Source organism: Anser cygnoides, chromosome 4, assembly GCF_040182565.1.
Source record: "Anser cygnoides isolate HZ-2024a breed goose chromosome 4, Taihu_goose_T2T_genome, whole genome shotgun sequence".
In the NCBI taxonomy this organism is placed as follows: Eukaryota; Metazoa; Chordata; class Aves; order Anseriformes; family Anatidae; genus Anser; species Anser cygnoides.
This window is the reverse complement of record NC_089876.1, coordinates 1927748-1953687: the sequence shown is the minus strand read 5'-3', so window position 1 is coordinate 1953687 and position 25940 is coordinate 1927748. Positions and strand designations below refer to the sequence as shown.

Sequence of the window (25940 nt, the reverse complement as noted above, 5' to 3'; positions counted from 1 at the left end):
GTGTGCGCGCACGGGTGTGGCGGTGAGAAAGGTGTGGGGGGGGTGCGGGTGGGACGGGGGGGGGGGATGTGCGTGCACACGGAGAGAGTCCAGGCACAAATACACACAAAAACACGCACGCAGAAATAAAACGCACGCGCAAACACGGGCACACGACTGAAATACACGCGCAAACAGATGCACAGCCAGGTGCAGCCGTGCACCCAGCCGTGCACCCAGCCGTGCGCCCCCCCAAGGCCGGCGGCACCGCGGGGCCTGCAGCGATTTGTTAAAAATATCGCGATTATTAGGGGGAAAAAAAAAAAAAAAAAAAAAGGAGAGAAGGAGGAAGGAAAAAGGGGGAAAAAAAAAAAAAGATAAAAAAAAATAAGCTGGAGAAAAGGCGGAGGGAGGGGTGGGGGGAGGGAGGGGGCAGCAGCGTCACGGGAGAGATTTCCTTATTGGGGCTCCCTAGCCTACATCCTGAGTCCATGTTTGGGCATTTACGTCACGGCAGCCTCGCTGGGGACTCCAGAAATGGCTGCGGCGGAAGGGTCGGAGCGGCCCCGCGGCAGCTATAAAGGGGGCGGCGGGGAGGGCGAGCCGGGCGTCCGCACGGGCTGCGCTGCTCCGACGGCCCCCTGCCGCCCCACGGCCCCGGGCACGGCTGCCCCAGCCCGCGGCACCCCCCGCACACGCCGCCCACGGCACCCCCGGCACCCCCCGAGGCACCCCGAGCACCCCCCGGATCCCCCCGAGCACCCCCCGGATCCCCCCGAGCACCCCCCGGCTCGCCCCGAGCATCCCCTGGATCGCCCCGAGCATCCTTTGCATCACGCCGGGTACCCCACAGCATCCCCTGGATCCCCCCCCAGCATCTCCGGGATCGTCCTGAGCATCCCCTGGACCACCCTGAGCATCCCCCGGACCCCCCGAGCATCCCCTGGATCACCCTGAGCATCCCCCGGATCCCCCCGAGCATCCCTTGCACCACGCCGGGTACCCCGCAGCATCCCCCGGATCACCCCGAGCATCCCCCGGATCGCCCTGAGCATCCTCTGCGTCACACCGGGTACCCCGCAGCATCCCCTGGATCACCCCGAGAATTCCCTGGATCGCCGTGAGCGTCCCTTGCACCACGCCGGGTACCCTGCATCATCCTCCGGATCACCCCGCAGCATCCTCGGGATCACTGTGAGCATCCCCTGGATCATCCTGAGCATCCCCCGGATCGCCCCGAGCATCCCCTGGACCACGCCGGGTACCCCGCAGCACCTCCCGGCTCACCCCACGCAGCCCCCGGAGCATCCTCGGGCTCGGCCCGAGCCCCCCCTCCAAGCACCCCCCAGCTGCTCTCCTCCGACCGTGCCTCCCAGGGAGATGCTCAACGTCATGGATTTCTCCTGCCCGGACCCGCTCTACTCCAAGTACGAGGAGAGCTGCGAGATGAAAGCCGGGGAGCTGCAGGGCTTGGGGCAGCCCGAGCAGCAACTTCTGGCGGAGGCCGAATTCCTCGGAGGTAAGGGCAGGGGGGGAGCCGGGCAGGGATGCGGGACCCCCCTGGGGGTGACATCTCCAGCTACGAGCCGGGCACCGTCCCCAACTCTGCCCCCCCAGCCCCTGGCTGCGGGTCCAGCAGTGCCCGGCCAGCCCAGGGTGGGGGTGATGGGGGTCCTGCCATGGGGGGGGCACAGGGGACCCGGCTGGGATGGGGACCACGCGGTGACGCAGCTCCAGCATCCCGCCGTTCCCCCGCGTCTCCCCCCTCCCCATCCCAGCATCCCTCTATCCCTCCATCCCCTCTAACAATCGTCCCCTCTGCGTCCCCAGGTGAGCTGCTGGGCACCCCAGTGAGCGGCGGGGCGGCGGATTACCACCCCCCGGGCAGCCAGCCCTCCCCCTCGCTCAGCTACACCGGCAGCTTCTTCATCAAGGCGGTGCCGGAGCACCCCCAGGACCAGGAATCCCTCTTCAACCTGATGTCGGGGATCCTGGGCATCTCCCCCTTCGCCCCCTCCGAGGGCCACCAAAGGCACCTGGACGCTCTCTACCCCTGCCCCGAGGCGCCCCCGAGCCAGCTGGAGCTCTACGCTGGCTGCCAGCCCGATATGAACGTCCCCGTGCCGGCCCCCTTCGGCGAGCAGGGCTACGGCACCTTCCCCGCCGCCGAGGCCGCGCACCCCCTGCAGCCCCAGCCCTCCTTGGGGAGCCCCTCGCAGTGCTTCTTCGAGCCCAAGCTCCTGGACACCAAGCAGGACATCAAGCTGCCCCCCGGCTCGCCGTCCCTGGACAAGTTCAAAGCCTCCTGCGCCCAGTGGGAGCCCGTGGCCCAGCACCAAGCCTACTTGCCCGCTGGCTACCATTCCCCCGAGGCCTTCCCGGCCGGGGAGAGCGGCCAGGCCATGTTCCACCCACTGGGCTCCAAGATGGAAAACGTGCTGTCCGTCAGCTGCCAGTCGGAGCTCAGCAGCCTGGCGGAGGACCCCGGCTGCTTCCCCGGAGCCGCTTTGGGGTTCGGCTGCGAGCCCGAAAACTTCCCGGCCCGCGGCGACTTTGGGGACTCCAAGCTGCACGGCCTCACCCCCCAGCTCCTGCCGGACTTCGACTCCTCCTTGGCCCAGCCCGAGGTCCTGCCAGCTCTGCTGAGCTCCGGCGAGCTCCTCCATCCCCACCCCTCGCCCTCCGTCCCTCCCGCGGACTTTTTGGGCCACCCGGCCCCGGCCTCCATCCCCTCACTGCTGCCTGCCGCCCCGCCGGCCCTGGCTGAGCCCAAGAAGAAGACCCGCCGCACCAAGTGCTCTTCCAAATGCTTCTGCCCCAAGCCCCACGAGAAAGCCTTCGCCTGCCCTGTTGAGAACTGCGTGCGGAGCTTCGCCCGCTCCGACGAGCTCAACAGGCACCTCCGCATCCACACGGGCCACAAGCCCTTCCAGTGCCGCATCTGCCTGAGGAACTTCAGCCGCAGCGACCACCTCACCACCCACATCCGCACCCACACGGGCGAGAAGCCCTTCTCCTGCGACACCTGCGGCCGCCGCTTCGCCAGGAGCGACGAGAAGAAGCGGCACAGCAAAGTCCACCTGAAGCAGAAAGCGCGGACGGAGGAGAAGCTCAAAGGCTTGGGCTTCTTCTCGGTGGGTCTCTCCTTCGGGACGCTGTGAAGCCCCCGCGCTGAGCGCCGCGAGACGGCGTTTGCCCGAAACGGGACCCCCCCCACCCCCCCACCCCGAGCATCTGGAGGAAGAGCTGGGCTGGGAACACCCTGGGGTGGCCCCGGAGAGGACGCCAGCCGCGGGCGAGCCGTGCCCGGCTGTGCCAGGAGGAGAGCAGCGCGGCGGAGAGGGCCGAGGCGGTGCTGAGCTGCCGCTCTGCGCCCGTGGCTCGGAGCAGCTCTGGCCACCGCAGCCGCCTCCAAAGCGCAAGGACCGAGCCGTTCCTACAGCTCCTGCGCCGAGGAGGAACAGAACAAAAGATGTACAGAGAGGAATCACCACCGATATTTTTTATACACCCACGGACAGCCCGGCTGGGGCTGCCTTTGCAGCGCCCGGGCCCGCGAGTTACCCCGCTCCCGGCGTGGAGTAAATGGTGTAAACCGGCACCTCTCCTGCGGGGACGTGGTGCCCTCGGCGCCACGCGGTGGGGATGGCGCGGCCACCGCCCGCCTGCCTTTGGCGGCAGCGGTCCCTTTGGGAAGGCGATGTTGGTATTATGACTATTTTCCCATTTGTAAGCAGATTCTACAGGGGAACATTAGAGAATCGCGTCTATTTTTGTAATTAAACGTTTGTTCCGATCCGAGGCCTCGCTGGGCTCGCTCTCTGCCTGCCGAAACCGCGCGGCGGCCAGCGGCAGCGGGATTTCTGCTGCGTTTTTCACCTTTAGCTGCCACGTCGCGGAGAAAGGTGCCCAGATAATCAGCAGGGAGGGAAAATCCATCAGCGGGGGAGCCTGCGGTCCTCATCCCTCATCCCAAGGCGGGCAGCTCGTCCCGGGAAAAGGGTCCTGTCCCCCAATGGAATGGGAAAGGGGCCCCGAAAACAGGGCTGTGGCTCTGGGCTTGTTTTGCAAGGAGTGCCGGGGCCACGGATGCTGGGCGGCCCTGGGCAGCGGCCAAATCCTGCTCCTGGAGGGATTTGTCCTACTTGGAGCCCCGGAGCCAGCTCAGCCTCAGGTCCCCAGCCCGCCAGGTCCCCGCGGCTGGGGTGGGACGGAGGGAAGGAGGCACGGACATCGTGGGGGTGTCGATGTGAGCAGCGGGGTGGAAGCGTCCCCCCCAGATCCAGCAAGGCTTGGGCAAAGGGGGAACAAAGAGAAATCCCAGAAGAAACCAGGAAAAATGCAGCCCCGCTACTCTCTTTGGACCTCAGGGCTTGAGGTTGTTTTCCTGCCCTCTCCCAGCCCTGAAAAGCAGGGATCTGTCCCCAAACCGCCCTGGGGAGGAGGGAGATCTCCTTCTCCAGCCCCCGTGTTCCCCCCCAGCCCTTTGCTGAGCATCCCAGAACTAAACCCAGGTGACACCGTTGTCCCACGTCTCTGCCCCACAGAACCCACACCGCGGGTGGGAGATGGGGAGGGACGGGGCTGCGGGTCCCCCGGGGCTGCCTCCGGGGATGGGATGGGGTCAGCCCTGCTGGAAGGGGCCAGAGGGAAACCGGGTGGAGGGGGAGTTCCTAAATGTCCCCTCGGACCTGTCCCTGAGAGTGTTGTCACCGTAGGCTCGGAGCTCTGATGGCACCCAAGGGTGCTCACACCCAGCGGTGGGATCCTGCTGGCCCCGAGCACTGCTGGCACCAACAGCGGTGCCACACAAGGAGGGGACACACACCACGTCCCCCCCACCTGCCAGCTTTGCTTTAACAGCGCTCAGCAGCCCCAATATCCCCCAGATTCACACCAAAACCTGCGGTGAGAAATCCCACTGGCGCCCTCCCTTCTCTGCTGCCATCGAGCCTGCAAGCCCCATGGGATGCGGATGGCCCTGGGCACCACGAAAAAAAACACTCTTTTTATTGGGGGATATACAAGATATGGTTAATAGGGACCTCAGCACCCGTTTTTCTTTGGGAAAAGGCCATTTTTTGGGTGCTGGTGGCTCTCACCCTGCAGCAAGAAGCCTTCCGTGCCACTTACCACGCATGGTGCGCAAGGCCTTGGTTAACCCAAAAGCGCGTCTGCTGTTGATGCTGGCCCCAAAAGCTCTGCGAGGGCACAGGTCCAGCCTCGCCCTCTGCTCTCTGGCCAGAGCACCCCAAACCCCAGGGCTTTTAGGGGATGGGGACATCCCTTTTTCCCCCCGGCTGGCAGCACCCTGGTCCCACGCTGCCATCTCCACCTGCACCCAAAGCCACGTCCCCATCAGAGACGATGAAATATATCGGTGCTGGGCGGCTTCAGCACCAGGGACCACGCAGGGCTGCTTGGGGACCGGACCAGGACCAAGCTGAGGTGCTCAGGGGGCACATCTGGACCCCTGCTGGGGGCCAAACCGAGATGTTTTTGGGGACTGGATCGTGATCGAGCCAGGGTGGTCAGGGACCGGACCACGACCACGCCGAGGTTCTCAGGCTCTGGATCAGGACCAAGCTGAGGTGCTCGGGGACCAGCTGGGGACTGGACAAGGGTGTTTGGGGCCTGGGTCAGGATGAAGCCGAGGACCGATCCGGGGAGCTCAGAGGTGAGGCCAACACCAAGCCGGGGACCACGCCACGGTGTTTGGGAACCAGGCTCGGCACCAAGCCGGGGCGCTCAGGTTCTGGATCAGAACCAAGCCAGGGACCAAGCCTTGGAGCTCGGGGACCAGACCAGGACCAGGGAAGGAGCCGTGCGGGTGCCCACGCCTGGTGGGGATGCTCTGGGGGTGATGCCAGGCAGGAGCTGCCGGGGGCAGGGGCATGGCTTCGGGGGGGCACAAGGGGGGGGAACGGCAGGCGGGGGGCGGGGGGGGGTGCAGGATGAGGCCGCATGGCAGCAGCAAGGCCCGGCGGAGGTTCGTGGGGAGACAGGCAGAGGGAGCTGTGCGGGAGGAAAGCGGCAGCGAGGAACAGTCCGGGCTCAGGCTGCAAAGGAGGAGGAGGCGGCTGCCAGCGCTCGCCCTCCCTCCTTCCCTCTCCCTCCATCCCTCCCTCCATCCCTCCATCCTTCTCCCTCCCTCCGTCCTCGCCATGCGCGGCGCCCCCTGAGCCCCGCAGCGCCCCCGGGGTGCCCAGCACCCCCTCTCCCCACCCCGGCGGGGGCCTTCAGCCTCTACCCTCCTCCTCCTCCTCCTCCTCCCTCCGTCCTCCCCCTCCTCCCGCAGCCCCCCCCCCCCCCCTTCCCTTCCCTTCCCTTCCCTTCCCCAGGGCCCTCCATGGAGCTGCCGGCCGCAGGGAGCCGGCTGCTGCCCGCGGGGCCGGGAGCCCGCAGCCCCCCTCCCTCCGCCCCGACCAAGCCCTGAAGCCGCCTCCTTTGTGCACCGGGGCGGGTGGGAGCTCTCGGGTCCCCCCCCCCTTCCCTTCCCTTCCTCTGCTCCCCCCCCCGCGGCTCGGAGGGGACGGGGAAGCGGCGGAGATGCTGCCCTGGCCGCAGGAGCGAGGAGCAGGTAGGAGGGATGCTGAGCCGGGGGGGGGGGGGGGGTAGCTTGGTCCCGGGCTGTCGCTGGCCTTGGGGACAAAGCTGATGTCGGGGGGGGGTGGGGGGGCGACGGGGGACCCGCTGTGCCCTGATCCGGGGGGGCCCGGCCGCCCTGCGCCCCCCCCGCTGCTGTCACTGCAGCCCCAGCCGGGGAAGGATGGGGACCAGCACCCGCCACCTCCTTCCCCGCCGCCCCCCTCCAGCCCAGCAGCTGGAGCCTGCTGGTAATTCTGTATTTTATTTTATTTTATCGGGGGGTGGGAAATAAATAAAAAATTAAAAAAAAAAGCCAAACAATGCGAAGAAAGGATCCATGATGGATCGGAGGTAGCGGCACCGAGGCAGCCCAGGGATGGGTTTTGCTGCTGCTGCTGCTGCTGCAATCTCCCGGTGGCCACGAGCGCTGCCCGGCTCGGGATGCTGCGGGTTTGTGGGGCGGCCACGGCGGCATCAAACCCCAAATCCTGGTCACCGTAAGGGGAAGGAGGCAGGAGAGGTTTTCATGGAGCCGGGGCTCTGCCCAGGACGAGGGGCGAGGCGGTGTGGGCATCGCACCCGCCTGGGTCGGATCCTGCCCTGGCTTAGGGCTGGAAAATCCCAAGCGAGGCGGATCGGGTACCCCGGGAGATGCGGGCGGGGATCCAGGCCTGAAATACCGGCGGCACGATGCCGTGGCCCCGGCCCTACAGCAGAAAAGCGCTTTATCATCCCCCCGGCACCAGAGGCAACCGATGGAAACCCAGAGTTCCCGGCCGTGCTTTGTGCTGCCGAGCTCCGGCCAGCGCCGAGCCAGGAGGGGTTAAGGGGAGAGGATGGATGCGTTTTGTAACTACCCCAAAATACAAACCCGGCCAGCAGACGGCTTCGGGAGCAGCCAGGCAGCTCCATAAATCCACCCTGCACATCTGTGTTCTTTTTTTATTATTATTCTTTGCACGGATTTCTTTCCCTTACTAATTTTTCCCTTAAAAAAAAATGGTTTTGAGGTGTGTGCTGAGCCCTGTGGGATATTGGTGGCTCTGAGCCAGCAGGACAGCCGCCCTCCTGGGTGGAGGAGGGTTCGGTGGTGATTTAGCCCTCTTGAAGGTCCGTGGTTTTGGGGTGCAAAGGGGCTCAGAGGGGTTTTAGGGTGCAGGGAATTGCCCTTTGCAGGCTATTGCAGAGGGGTGAGCCAAGGATGCTCCCACCCATGGGTCCCCTCGGTGTTTCGGGGAGGGGAACAGCCACGGCGCCTCTTTGGGGCAGAAACATGGTTGTGTTTTTTTTCAAGCTGGAATCCCGTGCCAGACCAGCAGCTTCGTGCATGGAGACAACCTAAAATAATTAAACCAAATTCCTCGAGAGAGGAGGAGGCGATAACTGGGTGCTCCCGGCCCTGCGCGGGAAACGGCGCGGTTCTGGCGGCTGGGTTTCATCTGGCTTGTCCCGTTCCCCAAGGGTATTTTTTTCCCCCCCCCGATACCTTGAAGGGTTTGTGGGCAGGGGATAAAACAAGTCCCCATGGAAACACTCGGCATGGGAAGCCAGCTTGTCCTCTGCAGCTCCACGGCTCGGGGATCCCACAGCCCTGGGGCCAAAAAACCTCATGGGGAGCAGGATCCTGAGGTGTGTGGAGCCACGAGGTGACCCCATCTGGCCCCTGGGGATGTCTCATCCCTACACCACCTCCCTGGGGACATCTTGGGGCTTTGTGGCCAAGCAACAAACGGGACAAATCCCCGTGGGTCTGGGTTGGTCTGGGATGGAGGAGCATCGGCTGTGCCTGTAGCAGGGGGAAGAGGAGATGGACGGCCCAGCACCCGCGGGGTGATCCCATCACAACCACGGGCTGTGGTCAGTCCCACCACAGTCCCAACGGGAACATCCCCGTGCGCAGTGGTGAAACCTAATGGTTGTGGTGAGGGGCTGGAGAAGTGATTGTGGGAGACAAATCATGCTGTGGGGTGACATTTCGGGTTGGAAATTAGGAGGAATTTCTTCTCAAATAGAGCAGTCAGGTGTAGGGATGGGGTGCCCAGGGGGGTGGTGGCGTCACCGTCCCCAGGGGTGTTCAAGGGAAGGTTGGACGTGGGGCCTGGGGACATGGTTCAGTGGGTGACAGTGGTGGTAGAGGGGTGGTTGGACCAGATGATCCTGGAGGGCTTTTCCAACCTTAATTATTGTGTGATTTGATGACATGGGCTATCAGCACTGGGTCACCCCTTGCTTGAAGGAGGTGGGATCCAACCACAGGGATGTTCCTTGGGCTGGAGACCCCTGGCACCGCAGAGGCCGCTCACATGGTGATTGTGCAGGAAGGCACATGGGACACCCCTCTGTGGCAAGCCCAGGGCTGATGGACAGAGATTCCCCATGGGTTGTCCACCTTCCCAATGGCTGTGAGCCTTCCCAAGGACTGTGCACCTTCCCAAGGGTTGTGGACCTTCCCAAGGGTCATGGGTCTTTCCCAAGGTCTGTGGATCTTCCCAATGGTTGTAGACCTTCCCAAGGGTTGTGGATCTTCCCAACGGTTGTAGATCTTCCCAACAATAGCTGTGGATCTTCCCAATGGTTGTAGACCTTCCCAAGGGCTGTGGACCTTCCCAAGGTTTATGGACCTTCCCAAGGGTTGTGGACCTTCCCAAGGGTTGTGGACCTTCCCAAGGGTTTCAGACCTTTCCCAAGAGGAGGTTGATCATGTCTCCAAGGCTTGTGGGTCTTCCCAAAGGTTGTGCCAAGAAGGACCAGGGAAGGACTTTTGGGGCCTTGCCATCCCTGTGTCACTAACCCCCCTCTCTCTTCCAGCACCCAGCACCACCCGATGCTGACGCCCCCCCAGGACTTTGCTGGACCCCCTCTCCCATCCCAGGGCTCCCACCCCACCATGCTCCAGCGGAGCCGTGGCCCCACCATCCCGGCTTCCCCGACCCATCCCACGTGCCACCCGTCCGTCTGTCCCGCGCCATGAGAGGGGCCGCACGGTTCCCCTGCGTCGGCGTGCGTAGCTGAGGGATGGCCTCGCTGGACCTGCCCTACCGGTGTCCGCGGTGCGGGGAGCACAAGCGTTTCCGCAGCCTCTCCTCGCTGCGGGCGCACCTGGAGTACAACCACACCTATGAGACCCTCTACGTCCTCTCCAAGACCAACAGCATCTGCGATGCCGCCGTCTTCCCCCTGGCCGCCGACGGGGCCCTGCTGACGCCGGCTGCCCGGCGGGACTACTTTGAGAGCACCTCCTTCCAAGGCAAGGAGCAGCGCTTCTCCTGTGACCTCGTCCCCGCCGAGGAGCTGGAGCCGGCCCCGTCCTCCTCCCCCTCGCCCCGCTATGTCCACGAGATCGAGATCCCGCTGACCGAGATCTTCACCCGGGGCAAAGCCGTGGCGCCAGCCCCCACGCCGCCGGCCGCTATGGACGCTGCCTACGAGGAAGGCCTGGCCCGCCTGAAGATCCGCGCCTTCGAGAAGCTGGAGGTGGACAAGCGGCTGGAGAAGCTGACGGAGGAGGTGGAGCAGAAGATCGCCTCGCAGGTCGGCCGGCTCCAGGTGGAGCTGGACCGCAAGAGCTCGGAGCTGGAGAAAGCCAAGCAGGAGAGCCTGCGGCTCAGCCGGGAGAAGCAGGAGCTGGAGGACCGGGCGTCCGAGCTGTCCCGCCAGGTGGACGTCAGCGTGGAGATGCTGGCCTCGCTCAAGCAGGACCTGGTGCAGAAGGAGCAGGAGCTCACCCGCAAGCAGCAGTGAGTCCTTCGTTCCTCCTCCTTGCGGTGGGGTGGGGGGACATCAGCCCCGGGAATGAGCCCCAAACACTGTCACCAAACCCTCTGAGCAGTGCTAGGGCGCGAGCCCCTTGGCAATGCCCGTTGGCATCATCACTCATCATGGTCTGTTTCTTATCCCACGTGGGCAGTGTCCACTTACACCTGAGCTCCTCCATGTCCGTGACCAAGCTGTCACGTCATGTCAGACTGCCCCAGAGCCACCAGTGCCCGAGGGCACGGCCAAACTGGGGATGCACGTGGCCATCAGGCTGAGGAACACAGTGGTGGCCACGTTGCTCCAGCCCATCTCTGGTGCCAACAGGAGTCCCGCAGCATCAGGACTGGGTCGTACCCACTAACCCCACAGCTGAAGTGCTCATGGAGTGACCCATTGACCCACCCCATGGTCATAAACATGAAAACGGGCACTTTGGCCATGCCAAATTCAGGGTTATTCTCCCAGAAGGAGGGTGGTGTAGCCCGAGCAGTGTGACCTCCGCTCGCTGTTAGGGCTGTGGCACTTCCCTCTGCATTTTCATCCCATGTTCCCAATTCAGACCCCCCCCCCTCTCCCACCCCAGGGCTGCTCCAGAATTTCCCCCAGCCAAGCATTGAGTCCTTGCCCATCGGTGTCACTCAGCCAAACCAGACCTCGTTCCTCATGAGTTTCTTGGCCAAGCTGGAGGTCGTGGTAGTGTCCGTAAAGTCAGCGAGGAGCAGGTGAAGGGGGACGGTCACAGTTGTGCTGGACTGGGAGTGCTGGGGAGGTTCCTCAAAGAGCTGTCTTGATGCCCACCATCTTCCACACATTTGTTAATGACTTTGACCCCAAAATAATGACTGGGGCTGGGAAGCAATGTGTGCGTTCATGGGATTTGCTGGTGTTGGGGGTGGTCCTGGGCTGCAGAGCAGGATGATGCTGGATAAGGGGACACCTCTTCTGTGGAAGGTGCACGTGTATGGGACAGGTTTGGGGGCTGCCATCACTGTCCCATGGGTGTTTTCCAGGGGCACCTCAAGCATGTGCAGTGGCAGGATGAGGGCCAACAGGGTGGAGAGCTCCAGAGCAGGGTGTGGAGAGATGTGGATTGGGGCAGATGGAGGTTGATCAATGGGTCACACATGGTTTGTTCAGTCCATGGACATGGTTGCCACCTAGGAACCTAGTTTTATACCCCAAAAATACCTTCTGGATCTAAATCTCCTTAGAGAAACCCTCCTACCCATCGACCATCCCCATAGGTCCCCCACCTCCTCCAGGCAGACCAGGGACAGACCACAAGCTGGCAGCAGGCTGGGGCTCATGGTAGCCCCTGTGAAAAGCAGGAAAAAAAGGGAATCTAGAGCAAAAAAATTAATCTGTTGCCATTTATATATCTGTCCGACCCCCCCCCCCCAGCTTAAATTAATATTTCCAGTAAGGCTTCATCAGCCACAAGGTGGGGAGGTTGCTGGCTAACCTACACCCAGCCCATGCGCCCAGTGACACCCAAGAGCCCTTGGCAGTGGCCGGTGACGTTTGTTCCCTGCAGCCATTGGCACGGGGAGGCTTTTTGCACCTCGGCTCCGTTGGCTTTGCCAGGGGTGTTTTTCCACTCGGTCCACGGGAATGAGAGACGCGGGAGATAACCATCAGCATCTCCTTACACTGCCAGCCGCGTGGCAGCGCCCCATTTGCCTTCCAAATCTCAGGGACCCCTCGCCAGGAGCCTTCCCAAATTATTGCTAGTGATCACCCCTTCAAATGGCAGGTTTGGGGGCAATTAGTTGGTAATTAAAGGGCAATAATATCCGACAACATGAATTGCATCGCTGTGGGCTGCCTCCTCCTCTCCTTCGCCTTCGTACTCCAGGGCATGCATGCAGCCAGGTGTGCAAGGCTGGGTGTGCACAAGGCAGGAGCACAGAGCTGTGGTTGTGCATCTGTCAGTGTGAGCAAAGGTGTGAGAGCTGTTGTGTGTGTGTGTATACATCCATGTGTACATCACCTGTGCAGTTGTGGCAGGGAGATTACGGGGAGTGATCGGTGCTGGGTGTGCACGCAGCTGGGTGTGTCTGGGTGAGCGTGCTCATGGGTGTGCACGCTGTGTGTGTGTCAGGGTGTGGGGTTTTTTTGTGTGTGTTTCCGTGGTGCTTTGGCACGTAAGAGTGGCTCTGCACGTGGGTGTGCTGCACTGGTGGGTGTGCGAGATGGCTGTGCGTGTGTGTGTGTGTGCCTGGGTGTGCAAGCGTGCGTTCGTGTGACAGGCGCATTTGCAGCGATGCGATAGCAGCGTGTCCGATGCACGTGTTTATGGGACGCACGTGCTCGTGGGGCTGTGACGGCTGAGTGTGCCTGTGCGTATACACACATATTTTTGGGAATCGGATGAAGTCAGCAGCAGGGTGCGTGCCTGGGCTCACGCACGTGTGGGGTGAGAGCAGGTCACTGTGCACGCTGCGTGCTGGGGACAACATTGCAGTGCCTCAGTACAGCAAATCCCTTGCCAGGACCCATCCAGAGGCTCAAGGCTCTGAGCTCCTGTTAATTAATACATTAATGAAGGAGCTGAAGGTGCAGCCAGGGATATGGGGCTGAGTGGGGTTTAAGTGTTCAGGCTGCCCTTGAGTTCATTCCCTTAAATCTGCCCTTCCCAAATGAGGCAGGGCACCGCTGCCACCCTCTGCTGTCCTGCATCAACATCATCCTCCTCCGTCTGCTCTGCCGTGCCCAGGGGCCTGACCCCAGTCCTGGCAGCGAGGGCTTGGGCTGGGGTGTACATCCCAGAGAAGGTGCTGGAGACACCATCCCCACCTAACCAGGGTGGCTGCATCCATCCTGCAAGCCGGAGCATCCCCTGGTCCCCAGCATGTCCAGATGTGGAACCATCCGGGCTGGGAGAGCCCCAAATGAGGCTGATGACGGACTGGGGTGGATGTGCACAAGCATCCCTGCCCAGCTGCTGGGCTGGGTGGAGGTGCTCAGCGGGGCTGGGTGGGGAAGGACCCGGGTGCCTCCGCCACCCCCTGTCCCCTCCGCGCAGGGAGGTGCTGCAGATCGACCAGTTCCTGAAGGAGACGGCCGCCCGCGAGGCCAACGCCAAGGTGCGCCTCCAGCACTTCATCGAGGAGCTGCTGGACCGTGCGGACCGCGCCGAGAAGCAGCTCCAGATCATCAGCAGCAGCTGCGGCACCACCCCGAACGGCAGCCTGGGGCGCTGCGGCACGCCGGGCGCCAAGGCCATCAGCCGGCCGGTACCGGCGCGGGCACAGGCACGGGCACCCCGCGCATCCGGGCACCAGCGCTCGCGTGGCTTCTCGGGTGGCTGCAAAAGGGTTGAGCGGGGACACACGGGGGACCCCCGTGGGGATGCGGGTAACCCTGGCGGGGGGATTCCCAAAGGGTCTTAGTTGGTGTCTGGGTGCCACATGGGGTGAGGGTGGGTAAGGTGCAGGGGTGATGCTGGGGATGTTCTTCTGCATCCCATGTGGGCATGGACCAACACATCGGTGGTGCTGGGTGGGTGATGGGGGACGAGTCCACCCGCATTCCCTGCATCCGATGGGTTTCTCCATGTTGGGTCCTCACGTGCCCTCTCCCCACAGAGAGAGAGGCACCCAGGGCCGGGGACGGCCGTGCACGGCCCCTACGCCATTCCCAACCAGCGCTCCTCCTCCAGCACCGGGTGAGTGCGCCCATTTGGGATTTTAATGGGATGGAAGGTGCTCATGGGAAGGGGACACCCTCCCTGGGGTGCCTTTGGCAGGGACTGAGATTGGACATCTCCATCGCCCAGGGCCTCGAGCAGGGCGAAAGTGGTGTCGCAGAGCTCGGGCTGCTACGACAGTGACAGCGCAGAGCCGTGCCCCACCGACGACACCGCCGACGGGCACCCCTACGCGGCGCGGGACGGTGGCCGGGGCTCGGGGCTGCGGCGCCAGGCCATCCAAAATTGGCACCGCCGGCCCTACCGCAACAGCACTGAGGGCGAGGAGGGCGACGTCTCCGACGTGGGGTCCCGCACCACCGAGTCGGAGGCCGAGGGCTGGGACCCGGAGGTGCCCGGCATCGCCGCGTCCCGGCCCCCCGGCAGCTGCCGGCTGACCGGTGAGACCGCGCTGGGGGGCTTGAGGATGGGAGGGTGCGAGGCTGGGGACAGGGCTGCGACCATGCTGGGCAACATCATGGTGCGTGGAGGTTTTGGGTCGCCTCTCTCCTCTTCCCCATCTCCGCAAGGAGCATCCCTTCCCCGGCTTGCCGGTGGCACTGATGGCATGTGTCCCACAGCCAGGTCCGAGGGGGCTATGTGCAAGGGGGGCCGGCTGGAGAGGGGCAGCCCCGTCCACTCCAGTGAGGTGATCAGCCCCGAGATCCTCAAGATGAGGGCAGCGCTCTTCTGCATCTTCACCTACCTGGACACCAAGACCCTGCTGCGGGCGGCCGAGGTGTGCAAGGACTGGAAGTTCGTGGCCCGGCACCCGGCCGTGTGGACGCGGGTGCTGCTGGAGAATGCCAGGGTCTCCTCCAAGGTACGGGGACAGGGGTGGCATGGCCCGGGGTGAGGGCATACATGCATACGCTCTTGCACGTGCATTTTCACAGAGTTATGGCATGCATGTGTTTGTGCATGCTGAAACGATCGTGCGTGTGCGTGGTGGGGTGTGCGCAGCCCTGCCCCAGATAGCCAAGGATGGGTGGCACGGGACATCACTGAAAATGCCCCCCCGTGACAGCCACCCCTGTCCCCCAGTTCCTGGCCATGCTGTCCCAGTGGTGCACCCAGATGCACTCCCTCACCCTCCAAAACCTCAAGCCACGCCAGCGGGGGAAGAAGGAGAGCAAGGAGGACTACATGAAGAGCACGCGGTGAGTTCCCGTGGCACCGGGCACCCCCCGGCACCCTTCCAGGTGCTCCACGAGCACCAATGGCCTGTTTCCACTGGTGGCCTTTCATCACCCCTTGGCTCCTGCTGTGGGTTTTGTGCCCCAGCATCCAACCCCCACGGGACCTCACCCACCCGGGGTGGCCGGAGGGAGAGCAAGCAGGAGTCCCCATGCCTGATCCCGCCTCCGTCCCCGCAGGGGCTGCCTGGAAGCCGGGCTGGAGTCCCTGCTGAAGGCCACGGGCAGCAACCTGCTCATCCTCCGCATCTCGCACTGCCCCAACGTGCTGACCGACCGCTCGCTCTGGCTGGCCAGCTGCTACTGCCGGGCCCTGCAGGCCGTCACCTACCGGTAAGGGCAGCCCGCGGGGAGCAGGCAGGGAACATCCATGGGATGTGCTGGGAACCCTCTGATGCCCACCGTCACCCCCAGTGTCCCTAAGGAGAAATTCAAGAGCTGTTCTTGCAACCCTCATCCTCTTCTGGCATGTTCCCAGGTAGACATTTCACTTGCTGGTCCGTTCCCACCACCCCGTTCCCAGCTGGAATTGTGTCTGTGGTCTTGGTACAGGGATGTTGCTTTATGTTAGAGATGGACAAAGGAGAAGAGGGGCACCAAAATGGGGTCCCAGTGAGGGTCCCTTCTGCCTGCCTGCTGAAGGCTCCCAGTCGGGAGCAGAGCCCTTGGGGTCCCTCCATCCTGAATACAAGGACTGGTGTGCTATGGAATCACCAAAACCCGCTGTGGATACCTTGCCCAAGGGCAAGGGCACGATGCCCATGGCAGTGCCCAGGTCCTGGAGGAGCTCAGGGGCTGCTCCTGCACCTTGGCCACCTCCCAAGGAAGCTCTGCCTCCTGTGGAGGCAAGATTTAGTTTTCCTACTCCCCTAGGGAGGACAATCCTTGCTCCACTGCCCCCTGCAAGCAACCACTTCAGGCTCAGCACCCCAAGTTGCCTGCAGGCAGCAGGTCTCCTCATCCGCCCCTAGGATGGGGAGTCCTTCGGGTGGGCAGGTGTGCCCAGGGTGCCCCAAGGGTTGGACCAGGTGCTTGGTGATACGGGGACCCCACACTGCGAGGCAGGATGGTGCCACCAGGTGTAACCCAAGGACTCGGCCACCAGCCCTTCGAGGGCACACCGCTAACCCGTGACTCTGACTCACGCCCAATTAACCCACCGCACGCCCAGGGGGCTCTCGGCAGGCGCCTTCGGTGCAGATGTGTGAAACGGTCACGATAACACCTCTAGCTTATTTTTAGGCCCGCCTGAAGTTTCGAAGTAGGTCATTCAGAGTTAGGAAGCCTCAGCCCTCAGCAGGGATCAGTGTGGGGACATGGCCGGAGACCTCAGCCCAGGCTCGTGGCCTTGGGACAGTGATCCCTGACATCGCTGCTGCACTGCCTCGGTTCAGGGAGCCACGGGTGTCCGTGGGAGCTCCCCTGAGCCCATGGCATGGCACAAACACTGGGTGGGGAGGTATTTGTGAAACCATCCCAGCGGGATCTGCAGGGGCGTAATATTTGCTCTGCAAGGATACATGGCCTGGGCAGTCCCAGTTCAACCTCTTGCGTTCATCCAAGCACCTGAGCACCGCAGGGCTGATGTGCCACCTTTCTTTTGGAAGACTTCAGCCTCTACCTTCAACCTCATCTTCCACAATCAGCCTCACCTTCAGCCTCACCTCCAAACCCAACTTCAGCTTCACCTCACCTTCTATTTTTCTAGATATTACGTGTCCGTAAGCCCAATTCCAGATGGAAATGCCTTCAGCCTTCCTGCGTGTGTGGGTGGTGGTTCCCGGGCGGGCTGTGGGCTGTATGCATTGGAGGCTGCAGGCACAGCCCCCCGGGCAGCCCCCCATGTGTCCTCTGTGTCATTCCAGGAGCTCTACGGACCCCGTGGGTCACGAAGTCATCTGGGCCCTCGGAGCAGGCTGCAGGGACATCATCTCTCTCCAGGTCGCACCTCTGCACCCGTGGTAAGGGTCCTGCTGAGGCTGGCAGGGGCCGGGCTGAGCATGGAGGCTGGAGAGAAGTCGGGTCCCAGGTCTACGTTTGCTTGTGGGATCCCTGGGAGTTGGGTCCTGGGGGATCAGGAGCTCAGCCCCATCCCTGGCTGCAAAGACCGAGAGATGCTGGGTGTGGGAACCTCCCTGCCAGCCAGGAATGTCACTGGGGAGACTGCCAGCACCAGAGATGAAACGGGGGCCCTGATCGCTCTGGTGGTGACACTGAACATCAAATGCTTGTCTGAGCTCTTCACTGCTTGTAGAGCAGCAGCCCTGAAGGGCCCGGATGATTTCAGAAGGGTGTCGAGTCACTGCGGAGTCACTGACTGCAGCTCCTCTCTTTTTTTGGGTCATGAAGATGCTGGGGGCTCCCCACTCCGTGACACCTGGGTGCTCAGGAATTCATGGCTTAGGAAACACCACAAACAGGGCTAGCTGAGAAATCAGGCAGGTCACTCAGCTCTGTGCCATGGGGCCAGGCACACCTCCTGGGCATCTCTTCTTGTCCCGAGAGGTTTGCTGTGATGGCGTGCCCTCCATCAAGGCAATGCCTGGATCAAGGTGTACAGAGGGGGATCTCTCAGCAGGAGAAGCTCGATGTCGAGTCCCTGATGACTTATTCCTTCCCTGGGGGACACCTCGAGTGACATGTAGGCTTCTCCACCTGCTGCTAGTTCTATCACTGCAGGCAACAGAGCTCGGACCTCCAAAGGTGAAGGATCTGGGGCAGAAGGACTCCACTGTGTGCATGTTCGTGCTCTACCCTGGTTGTAGGAACTCCTGGTCCCTGCCCTGCCCTGGTTGTAGGAACTCCTGGTCCCTGCTCTGCCCTGGTTGTAGGATCTCCTGTTTCCTGCTCTGTCCTGGTTGCAGCTCAGCCCAGGGTAGCTGCTCCGATGGAGACATCTGCCCTGGGGCCACCTCCTGCCAGCGTGGCCATTCCACCCACGGGGACGCTCATGGTGGGAGGTGAGCTTTTCTGCCAGCCCTCCCCAGCTCTTCCTTCTTCTTCTTCTTCTTCTCCCCAGCCAGCAGCCAACGCGTTTCAGCAACCGCTGCCTTCAGATGATCGGCCGGTGCTGGCCGCACCTGCGGGCGCTGGGCATCGGAGGGGCAGGCTGTGGAGTCCAGGGACTGGCCTCCTTAGGTAGGTGGTTCTCTTCCCAGGGGACAGGGAGAGGGGCCCTGGCCAAGGGCATGGTGCACCCCAGGGTGATCTCAGGGCATGAATCCACCCCATGGACCCCCAAGGACCATGGTTGGATGCTGCTCCTCCTTGCTGCCACCCTTCCTCCCACCACCCTGCTGGCGCTGGCTGTCCCCATCCCTTCCCGGGGCTGTTGACCGTGGGCTCTCTGTCCTTCCAGCCCGAAACTGCATGCGGCTGCAGGTCCTGGAGCTGGACCACGTGGCGGAGATCAACCAGGAGGTCGCAGCCGAGATGTGTCGCGAGGGGCTGAAGGGGCTGGAGATGCTGGTGCTGACCTCCACGCCGGTCACCCCCAAAGCCCTGCTGCACTTCAACAGTGAGTAGCCATGCTCGCGGAGCAGGGTTCGTAACATCATCTGCTGACCAAAATGCCACCACAGATCCACAAAGCAGACCGTTCCATCCAGCCCCACCAGCAGGAACATGCTGCTGACACCACAAGGTGCTGGGACCTCTCGTAGACCAGTATCCTCCCTGCAGAGGGCTTGGCCACCAAGAGTAGGTCTCCTCCATCATCAGGATGAGGTTTCCCCGAATATTGATGCGTTGAGGAGCACGGGGTGGGTTGTAGGGTTAAACCCAGCTGTAGGGAGGCTGTCCCCACCAGTTATGGGGTGTCTCTGCCCCCAGGTGTGTGCCGGAACCTGAAGTCCATCGTCGTGCAGGTGGGCATTGTGGACTACTTCAAGGAACCCCACAGCCCTGAGGCCAAGAAGATGTTCGAAGAAATGGTGAACAAGCTCCAGGTAAGGGGTGCTGGTCCCGGGTCACCCAGTAGAGAACATTTGGCTCTCTGGGGGGACATCGTGAAGACTTGCTCTGGTTCAGACCCAAATCCCTAAGACCAAAACAAGATCTAGAGTGCTGCGATTCCTTCCCACTGCCTTAATCCTTCTGCTGCACTGCAGGTTTGTTCCTCGAGGGCAGAAAAGGGCTGTTACTTCCCTCCCAGCACAACTTACACGCCTATCTCTGTAAAGTCACTTAAAATCCACCCATGAAAGGAGAAATAGGGGTAATTTTATTTACACAGTGCAGGCTACACAGAGCTGCAGAACTTGGTTTTTGATGCTCGGCAGGGTCTGGGCTGTCCTGGGTCTGGGCAAGGTCCCCAAAGCAGATGTCTCCACCCATGCCTAAGGGAAAAAAAAGGGAAAAAGAGAGGTTCTTCAGCTTCTCTTCATCCTCTGGTTGCCTTCATCCCACAGAGGGCTGGGCACAAGGTGAAACGCCTGTGGGATGCAGGGCAGGAGGTGGGGATGGAGGCCCACCAGCACACCCAGATGGGGCCACACATCCCATGTGGCTCCTGCACTGCTGAGCCCTGGTGCAGGAGCACCAGGGGGCAGAGACCCAGCCCCTCGTCCAGCCCCAGGCTCGCGGACACCTTCCGAGGAGTTTTGGAGGGTCCCTCCTTGCCCACCACCACGCCACGCGAATGCTGCCTGCGTGTCGATGTTGTCTGCCCCCAAGTATCGCTGCCGCCTGGAAAAGGTGCCTTAAACCAAGCAGAAACCAACCCCAGAGCTGGTTTCAGAGGCACTGAGGCAGTCCCATAGGGGACCCAAGTCCCCACGGGGTGTGGGTGGTGGGGTGGGACCAGGGCAGACCCCTTCCCATGGGTAGGACCACGAGATCTTCTCCCCTCTCCCTCACCGGCCCCGTGGGGCAGCAGGGCCTGTCACATCCCCCACCAACCCCACTCTCTGCTCCTCCTCCAGGCCCTGAGGAAAAGACCCGGCTTCTCCAAGATCTTACACATCAAGGTGGAAGGAGGCTGCTAGACCTTCAGGGAACCACCAAGCACATTCCCTCTCCTGCCCGGCGGAGCCAGAGGCCCCGCACAACCGAACCCAAGCCCACCGCGCTCCCGGAGCCCGGAGACGCCGGCCCATGCACAAAACCCCAAAACTCTCCAGGCCTTAGTGAGCAGCCCGTGCTCGCCCCGGGGCCGGCTCCACGGACGTGTGGCGGGCCAGAAGGTGCTACTTAGGGGAATTTTTCAGCTGCCCAAAGGGGCAGGCCCGTGCTGTTTCCCTGAAGGGAAGACGGCTTCGAACCCCACGGCTGCTCATCGCCAAGGATCCTTGTTTGGGGAATGTCTTTTTCTTTGAACTCTCTTTTTTTTGGGGGGTTGTTTTTTCAGTTTGGTTTTTGGCCACCTGCTGGTGTGGGAGCTGAGGATGGCTCAGGCCACCCCCGTGGGCTCTTTGCAGAGCGCTGGGCCCGGTGTGTCACCACCAGACTGTCCTGTCCCCTCCGTGGGCTGGTGGAGGAGGGCTGGGAAGGGCCTTTCCTCCTCAGGAAGCAGTGCCCAGCCTTCCTGCGGGGTTTCTGCTCACTTTCATCACATTTCTGTGACAGAAAGCCCGAAGGTGGGTAAAAGCTGCCCAGAAACCAGCAGCCGCGACAGCACAAGCGCAGCACAGCTGCGTCTGGGGGCTGCAGGAGCCAGAGGACACCAGGAGAAGGCCGCTCGTCCAGAGGCCTCCAGCCTCGCCTCCCCCCGCACCCACCCCTCCCTGCCAAGGCAATAAACCAGCCCCGAGGTCCTCGCCCACCAGGAAACACGGGTCATGCTCCCATCCCCACCAGCGCTGACCACCCGCCCAGGCCCCTTCTGCAGCCAGTTGTCCTGTGTGGAGAGGGGGACTGGCACGGGACAACCACATCTGTCGTCTCCTCGCCGTCCCCAGCAGCCCGAAGGAGAAACCCAAGCCAAATCATCCCGAAATCCAAAGCAGCTGGAGGAAGCACCAGCCCAACCACCCTGGGAGAGCCCATATCTCCGTCCACCGCTTCTTTTATAATTCTGCTTTTGTTCTTCTGGCTCTCTCCTTCCTGCGACCTCGTCAGCCCCCAAACACCCTTCTTTTTCCAAAGGAGAAGGTTCTTGAAAGGCTTCCAGCAGGGTCAGGCATCTCCGTCCTCAGCCCTGGGGAGAAGACCCCAGGGGACCCCCATCGCAGCACTGCCCGCAGCAGGGACCTGGTGCCCTTATCCACGGCCCCAGCCAGGCGTGCTTGGACCCCACGCCTTATGCCGAGAGGAGCCGACTGGGAAGAGCAGATCTGGGAGGGATTTGTCTTCTTCTGGGCCACCGTTGAAGGTTTTGGTGCCTGTTGGCCAATGGGGCCGCCTGTGGTGCGTGCGGGGCTGAGAGGAGTCGGCTCTTCCCGGAGCATCTCCCCTTCCTCCAGCCCTGCCAGGGTGCTGGGCTGCCACCGAGCGTCCCCTTCGGATGGAGGAGACCGCAGGCCCGTCCCGGTACCACCTTCCCCACCCACATCACTGACCTCAGCGAGAAGCTCCGACCACGTGGCAACCCCCGGGGACCCCAATAGAAAACACCCAACTTGCCGAGGCCGACGGCGGGGCGGAGGCAGCTCCTGGCTCTCTGACCCCAGAAGACCATTTCGTCCCCTCCTCATCCCATCCCCGCTCTCTCCTCCGAAGCAGGGTAGGGTCGCGTGCCTTTTTTTTGGCCGTAACCCCCGACGTGAAGCACCTCCGCCCCCCGCTGACTCCCCGTGCGCACCGAGCATGGGATCCCCAAAAACTGCCTGCGAGAAACAACCACGTCCTGGGGACAAGCTCCCACCACGGGTTACCTCCACTCCGGGGAGGCTGGGACATGCAGAAACGGGGGCACAAGGAGCAAGGGGTGCCCCCACCAGCAAAAAAAAAAACACCCAGCAAAGCTACAGCCCCCGGCCCCATGCGCCGCTGTTGTCACCATCCCATGAGCGTGGTGGCCCTGGTGGGGACGTCCCCATTGGAAACAGCGCAGAGACTTGTGAAATTCCCTTCAAAGAAACAAAGTAAGTATTTATTTCTATAAAAAAAAAAACAAAGAAGGAAAAAAAAAAAAAGATTTTAAAGGAAAATTATATACTCAGCATGTTTATACACTCTATGCTTAAAGACTATCGTGTCGGAGAGTCGTGGCCCAAGGCTGAAGGTGGCTGCCCCGGGTGTGCTGCTGGTCCCTGCTGGCTCCTGGAGGCTGTGAGGAAGGCGAGGATGGGGTTGGGGAGAGGCTGGGGAGATGTTGAGGACTTGGAGAAACCTTCGGTGCCCACCAGAGCGGCTGCCGGTGTTGTCGGTGCACGTTTTGGCTTGTGGACATGGTGGCGTGGGGCATCGGTGGGTGGTTCGGCTTTGTGTGACATCCCCGTCCCCCAGCCCCGTGAGGGTTTTGTCACATGGGACAGCCTCATCCCGAATCGGTGTTTCGGTGCGTCGCCAAGGCGAGACCAAACCAATTGCCTCCCTCTGGGGCATTCCCAAAAAGTCCAACTTCTGGCTTGGCAAAGCCCCGTTTTTACAAAAACCTGTGACGACACAAGGCCTTGAGCAGGTTCAAGGCTCTGAAGATGGAACGTGAGGGTTTTTTTCCCCCCATTTTTCTCAATGCCTGGGCTTGGACACATCCCTTCCTCCTCCTCCTCTTCCTCAGCCAGGGATGAAGGCATCTGACACGGTGACGTGGGCTTGGTGGTAATGAGAGCCCTGCATCTCCCCAGCCTTCCCGGGGGCTCTTAATTGCCCAGGTTGTTAATGGCAACGAGCTCATTAACGGTGTCTCAGTGATGGTTTCCCTGCTGGCTCCCAGTCCCACGGGCCCTGCAGCCCCCATCGCCCACCCTCTTCCCCCCCCATGGGTGCTCAGCAATGCTGCCCGTGGCCGCAGGCCTCTCCGCTCGGTCGTGGGGCTTCAGCCCTGTTCCCTCTGGAAACGATGGAGACCAAAAATCCCAAATCCCCCAGGAGCACCCTGAAATCACGCGGCGCTTTAGGGTGCTGGGAGGGAAGGCACTGCTGTAGCGTGAGCTCAACCCCATACCAGACCCTAGAGAAGCCCCACTGGGGCTCTGCGATGACAATCCCCAGCAAAAGCCAGGGGGTCCAGGGCGAGCAGCTTTCTTTTGGGGTTGTGGTGGCTTCCCACAGGACCAGTTTTGGGGGATTTCTTTCTTTTCTTGCGAGCTTGCCCAAAGTTGTCCCATGGCCAACGTTAGCGGCGTTCCCCTTCTCTTGAACCTCGGTGCCGGGCAGGGGCATCAAGAGGAATAACACCAGCAAAAGCCAGCTCGGGGGCCAAATTCACCCCAAACCCACGATTTTTTCTGCCTCCCTCCCTCGTCCGTTGGGTTTTGCTCTGCATCCATCGCTCGCACCCAGGGCAGCGGCTGCTCCCCTGCGGCTGGGCTCGGGGCTGCGATGGCTCCAGGAGAGGAGAAAAGCCCCGCGTCGGCTCTGTCCAAGGAGGATTTAAATTTATTGAGCAAGCAAGGTGGATGGCAAGGGAAAAATATCCCAAATGTCGCCACGGGTCACAGCCCTGGCTGCCACCCAAGGCACGGGCAAGGCCAGGGTCTTACACAGCCGAAAGGCTCTGAATTAGGTTGAAACAAACAAAAAAAAACCAAACAAAATATATGAAAAATGTTGATAAAGGCTCTTAGGCTCATCTCAAAGCAGACAACGAGTGATTTCCCTCAGCTCTAAGAGGAGCCGCGACGAAGCCAGCCCCTGCCGGGAGCTGGCACGTGGCTCCAGCCTCTCGTTTTGGGTTGAAAACCTGCAGGTTCGGGTGGAGCAACAGCGTTTGGGAATCGGTGCCAAATGACAACATGCTTTAAAAAAAAAAAATAAAAATAAGAAACGGGGAGCAGGGTGATTTTAGCAGCTGGAAATGGTTTGTTGCAACCAAAGTGTGGCGGGGCGGTGGCGCAGGCCGTCCCCACCAGCTGGAGGAAAAGCTGCTGCAAACCCCTCCCTGCCGCACAGCAGCGAGGGGAAAACTGCCTGAAAGCAGGAAAATAAAATGGGATTTTCTGATCCAGCCTCAGGACCGAGCCCCGAGGGGGCAGGATCCGGGCTGGGGCCGGGGCCGAGCGGGTGCAATGGTGGGGGGGGGCGGGCGGGATCGCTGTGGGGCAGCGAGGGCAACGCACACTTGCTTCGAGATAATCAGCGGAGGGGCTCCCCGAGGGACAGACACACGTCCCGCATCGCAATCGTTGCCCCTACAGCGCTTCTCTTGGTGGCTGCTCCAGCCGAAGCTCAGCCCCGGCGAGCGATGCCCGAGGCGCTCTGTACAGTGTGTCCCCCCCCCGCCCCATCCCCAAAAGTAAGCGATTTTGCCTCCTAAGTTATTTTTTTAACTCTCTATAAATCTAGGTCTATTTTAGTCTTTCGCAGCGATGTGCCAGTGTCTGGAGAACCAAACGTCCCTTTCCGCCCCCCCCCATCCCACGGCCGCGCCGCCCCCGATGCTAAAATGGGTCCCCGACGCTGGAGGTGCCGGAGGAGGGGGGTGGCCGCGGTGGCTCCGGGGGTGGCAGCAGGGTGTCCCCACGGCTGCTGCCCCTCGGCCGCGGGCCCCCGTGGTTTTAGCACTTTGGTTGGTACTATCACCTGTAGACGCACTTTGATGTTGTTGCTTTGAAACTTTGCCGAGTGTAAACAATGTGTATTTAAAGAATTACAAAAAAAAAAAGAAAAAAAAGAAAAAAAAAAAGCGTGTAAAGAGCTATTTTATGATTCGGCGTTGAATAAAGACGCTTGAGACCGAGGCGGGGTTTTTGCTCACCCCGGGGCTACGAGGAACCCAGGCCAGCGCATGTACCCCTGAGTCCCGCACCAAACCAGTGCGACCAGTTGCCGCTCCAGGCTTACTGGAGGCAGCCCCTCCCGCTGTTACTTCCCTCTCCCTGTGGGCACAGGGCATCCAGGAGCGTTTGGCAGCGCCCAGCTGCAAGATGCTGCCAGAGCCCACAGAGAGCTCGAACCCAAACCCAGCTGCCAGGGGCTGAAAAGAGCCAAGCTCCCCGCAAAGGATCCAGCAGCAGCCGGCCACTCCCAAACGCCCTCGACGCCCAACTCCTGCTTTTATGCCTCCCAGCCGGAGAGCTGAGGTATTTTCTCTCCGGGGCGTTGATGTTTTAACACCCAGGCTAAGGAACGGCAGGAGGGTTTTTACGCAAGGGCCGCAGCTGCCCCCGCTTTTGAAGTACAAGCGCTCACGTGCTGCAGAGAGCGGGTAACAGAACAGCTCGAGTGGAAGCGACCCACGGAGATCACGTCCACTTTACGAGCAGTAAGGCATTTGGTGGTGTAACAGAGCATCAACTCGACTAATTGAGATCTCAAAGGTATATCAGATCTCAAGGGGCTGATACCAGACATAAATTTCTCCCCCTACTTTCCATTAACGCTTTCGAGCGACCTGCCCCACCCCAGAGCCCCAGCCCGTGTCCCCCTGCTCCCCGGCGGGGAAGCCCCAGCCCCAGGACCATCGCTGAAGCCCCACCAGCCCCACGTCTCCTCCCCACAGCCCCCAGCCAGGGCTGGAGCTGTTGGAGCACTCCCCTGGCACCAGCTTCCATCGAAGAAGAGGCAGGACGCAAGCAGCCCGTTAGGCAAACGCAAGTAGAAATGTCCCTGAGCGGTATCGATGGGGAAAATGGGGGAAAAAAAATGGTTAAAAGGTACAACAACCTCAAGCTACCACCCTGTAGAATAAA

The 25940-nt window shown here is 61.7% G+C and overlaps 2 protein-coding genes across 3 annotated transcripts; both read left to right on the top strand.

The window, feature by feature from the left end:
* Window positions 1-44: 44 nt before the first annotated feature.
* Window positions 45-3780, top strand: EGR4 (early growth response 4). Its single transcript, XM_013192504.3, has 2 exons — window positions 45-1498; window positions 1810-3780. Exons 1-2 carry the CDS (start codon window positions 1360-1362, stop codon window positions 3138-3140), a joined length of 1470 nt encoding a protein of 489 aa, XP_013047958.3. The 5' UTR covers window positions 45-1359; the 3' UTR covers window positions 3141-3780.
* A 2516-nt stretch (window positions 3781-6296) lies between these two features.
* On the top strand, window positions 6297-25219 carry FBXO41 (F-box protein 41). Of its 2 annotated transcripts, none has more exons than XM_066997052.1 (13): window positions 6297-6559; window positions 9376-10304; window positions 13349-13559; window positions 13911-13990; window positions 14102-14412; window positions 14593-14834; window positions 15056-15171; window positions 15388-15540; window positions 17073-17168; window positions 18227-18345; window positions 18566-18724; window positions 19039-19154; window positions 20130-25219. In XM_066997052.1, exons 2-13 carry the CDS (start codon window positions 9583-9585, stop codon window positions 20190-20192), a joined length of 2388 nt encoding a protein of 795 aa, XP_066853153.1. In that variant the 5' UTR covers window positions 6297-6559; window positions 9376-9582; the 3' UTR covers window positions 20193-25219. The 2 variants fall into 2 exon arrangements, with proteins under 2 accessions (XP_066853153.1, XP_066853152.1); XM_066997051.1 differs by having other exon boundaries at window positions 13349-13577.
* Window positions 25220-25940: the final 721 nt, after the last annotated feature.

Coding starts and splice junctions, on each gene's coding strand:
- EGR4 (XM_013192504.3), top strand. CDS start 1,360: ATGCTCAACGTCATGGATTTCTCCTGCCCGGACCCGCTCTACTCCAAG. Junction 1,499..1,809: donor GGAGGCCGAATTCCTCGGAG/GTAAGGGCAGGG, acceptor CTGCGTCCCCAG/GTGAGCTGCTGGGCACCCCA.
- FBXO41 (XM_066997051.1), top strand. CDS start 9,583: ATGGCCTCGCTGGACCTGCCCTACCGGTGTCCGCGGTGCGGGGAGCAC. Junction 10,305..13,348: donor GAGCTCACCCGCAAGCAGCA/GTGAGTCCTTCG, acceptor CCCTCCGCGCAG/GGAGGTGCTGCAGATCGACC. Junction 13,578..13,910: donor CGGTACCGGCGCGGGCACAG/GCACGGGCACCC, acceptor CTCTCCCCACAG/AGAGAGAGGCACCCAGGGCC.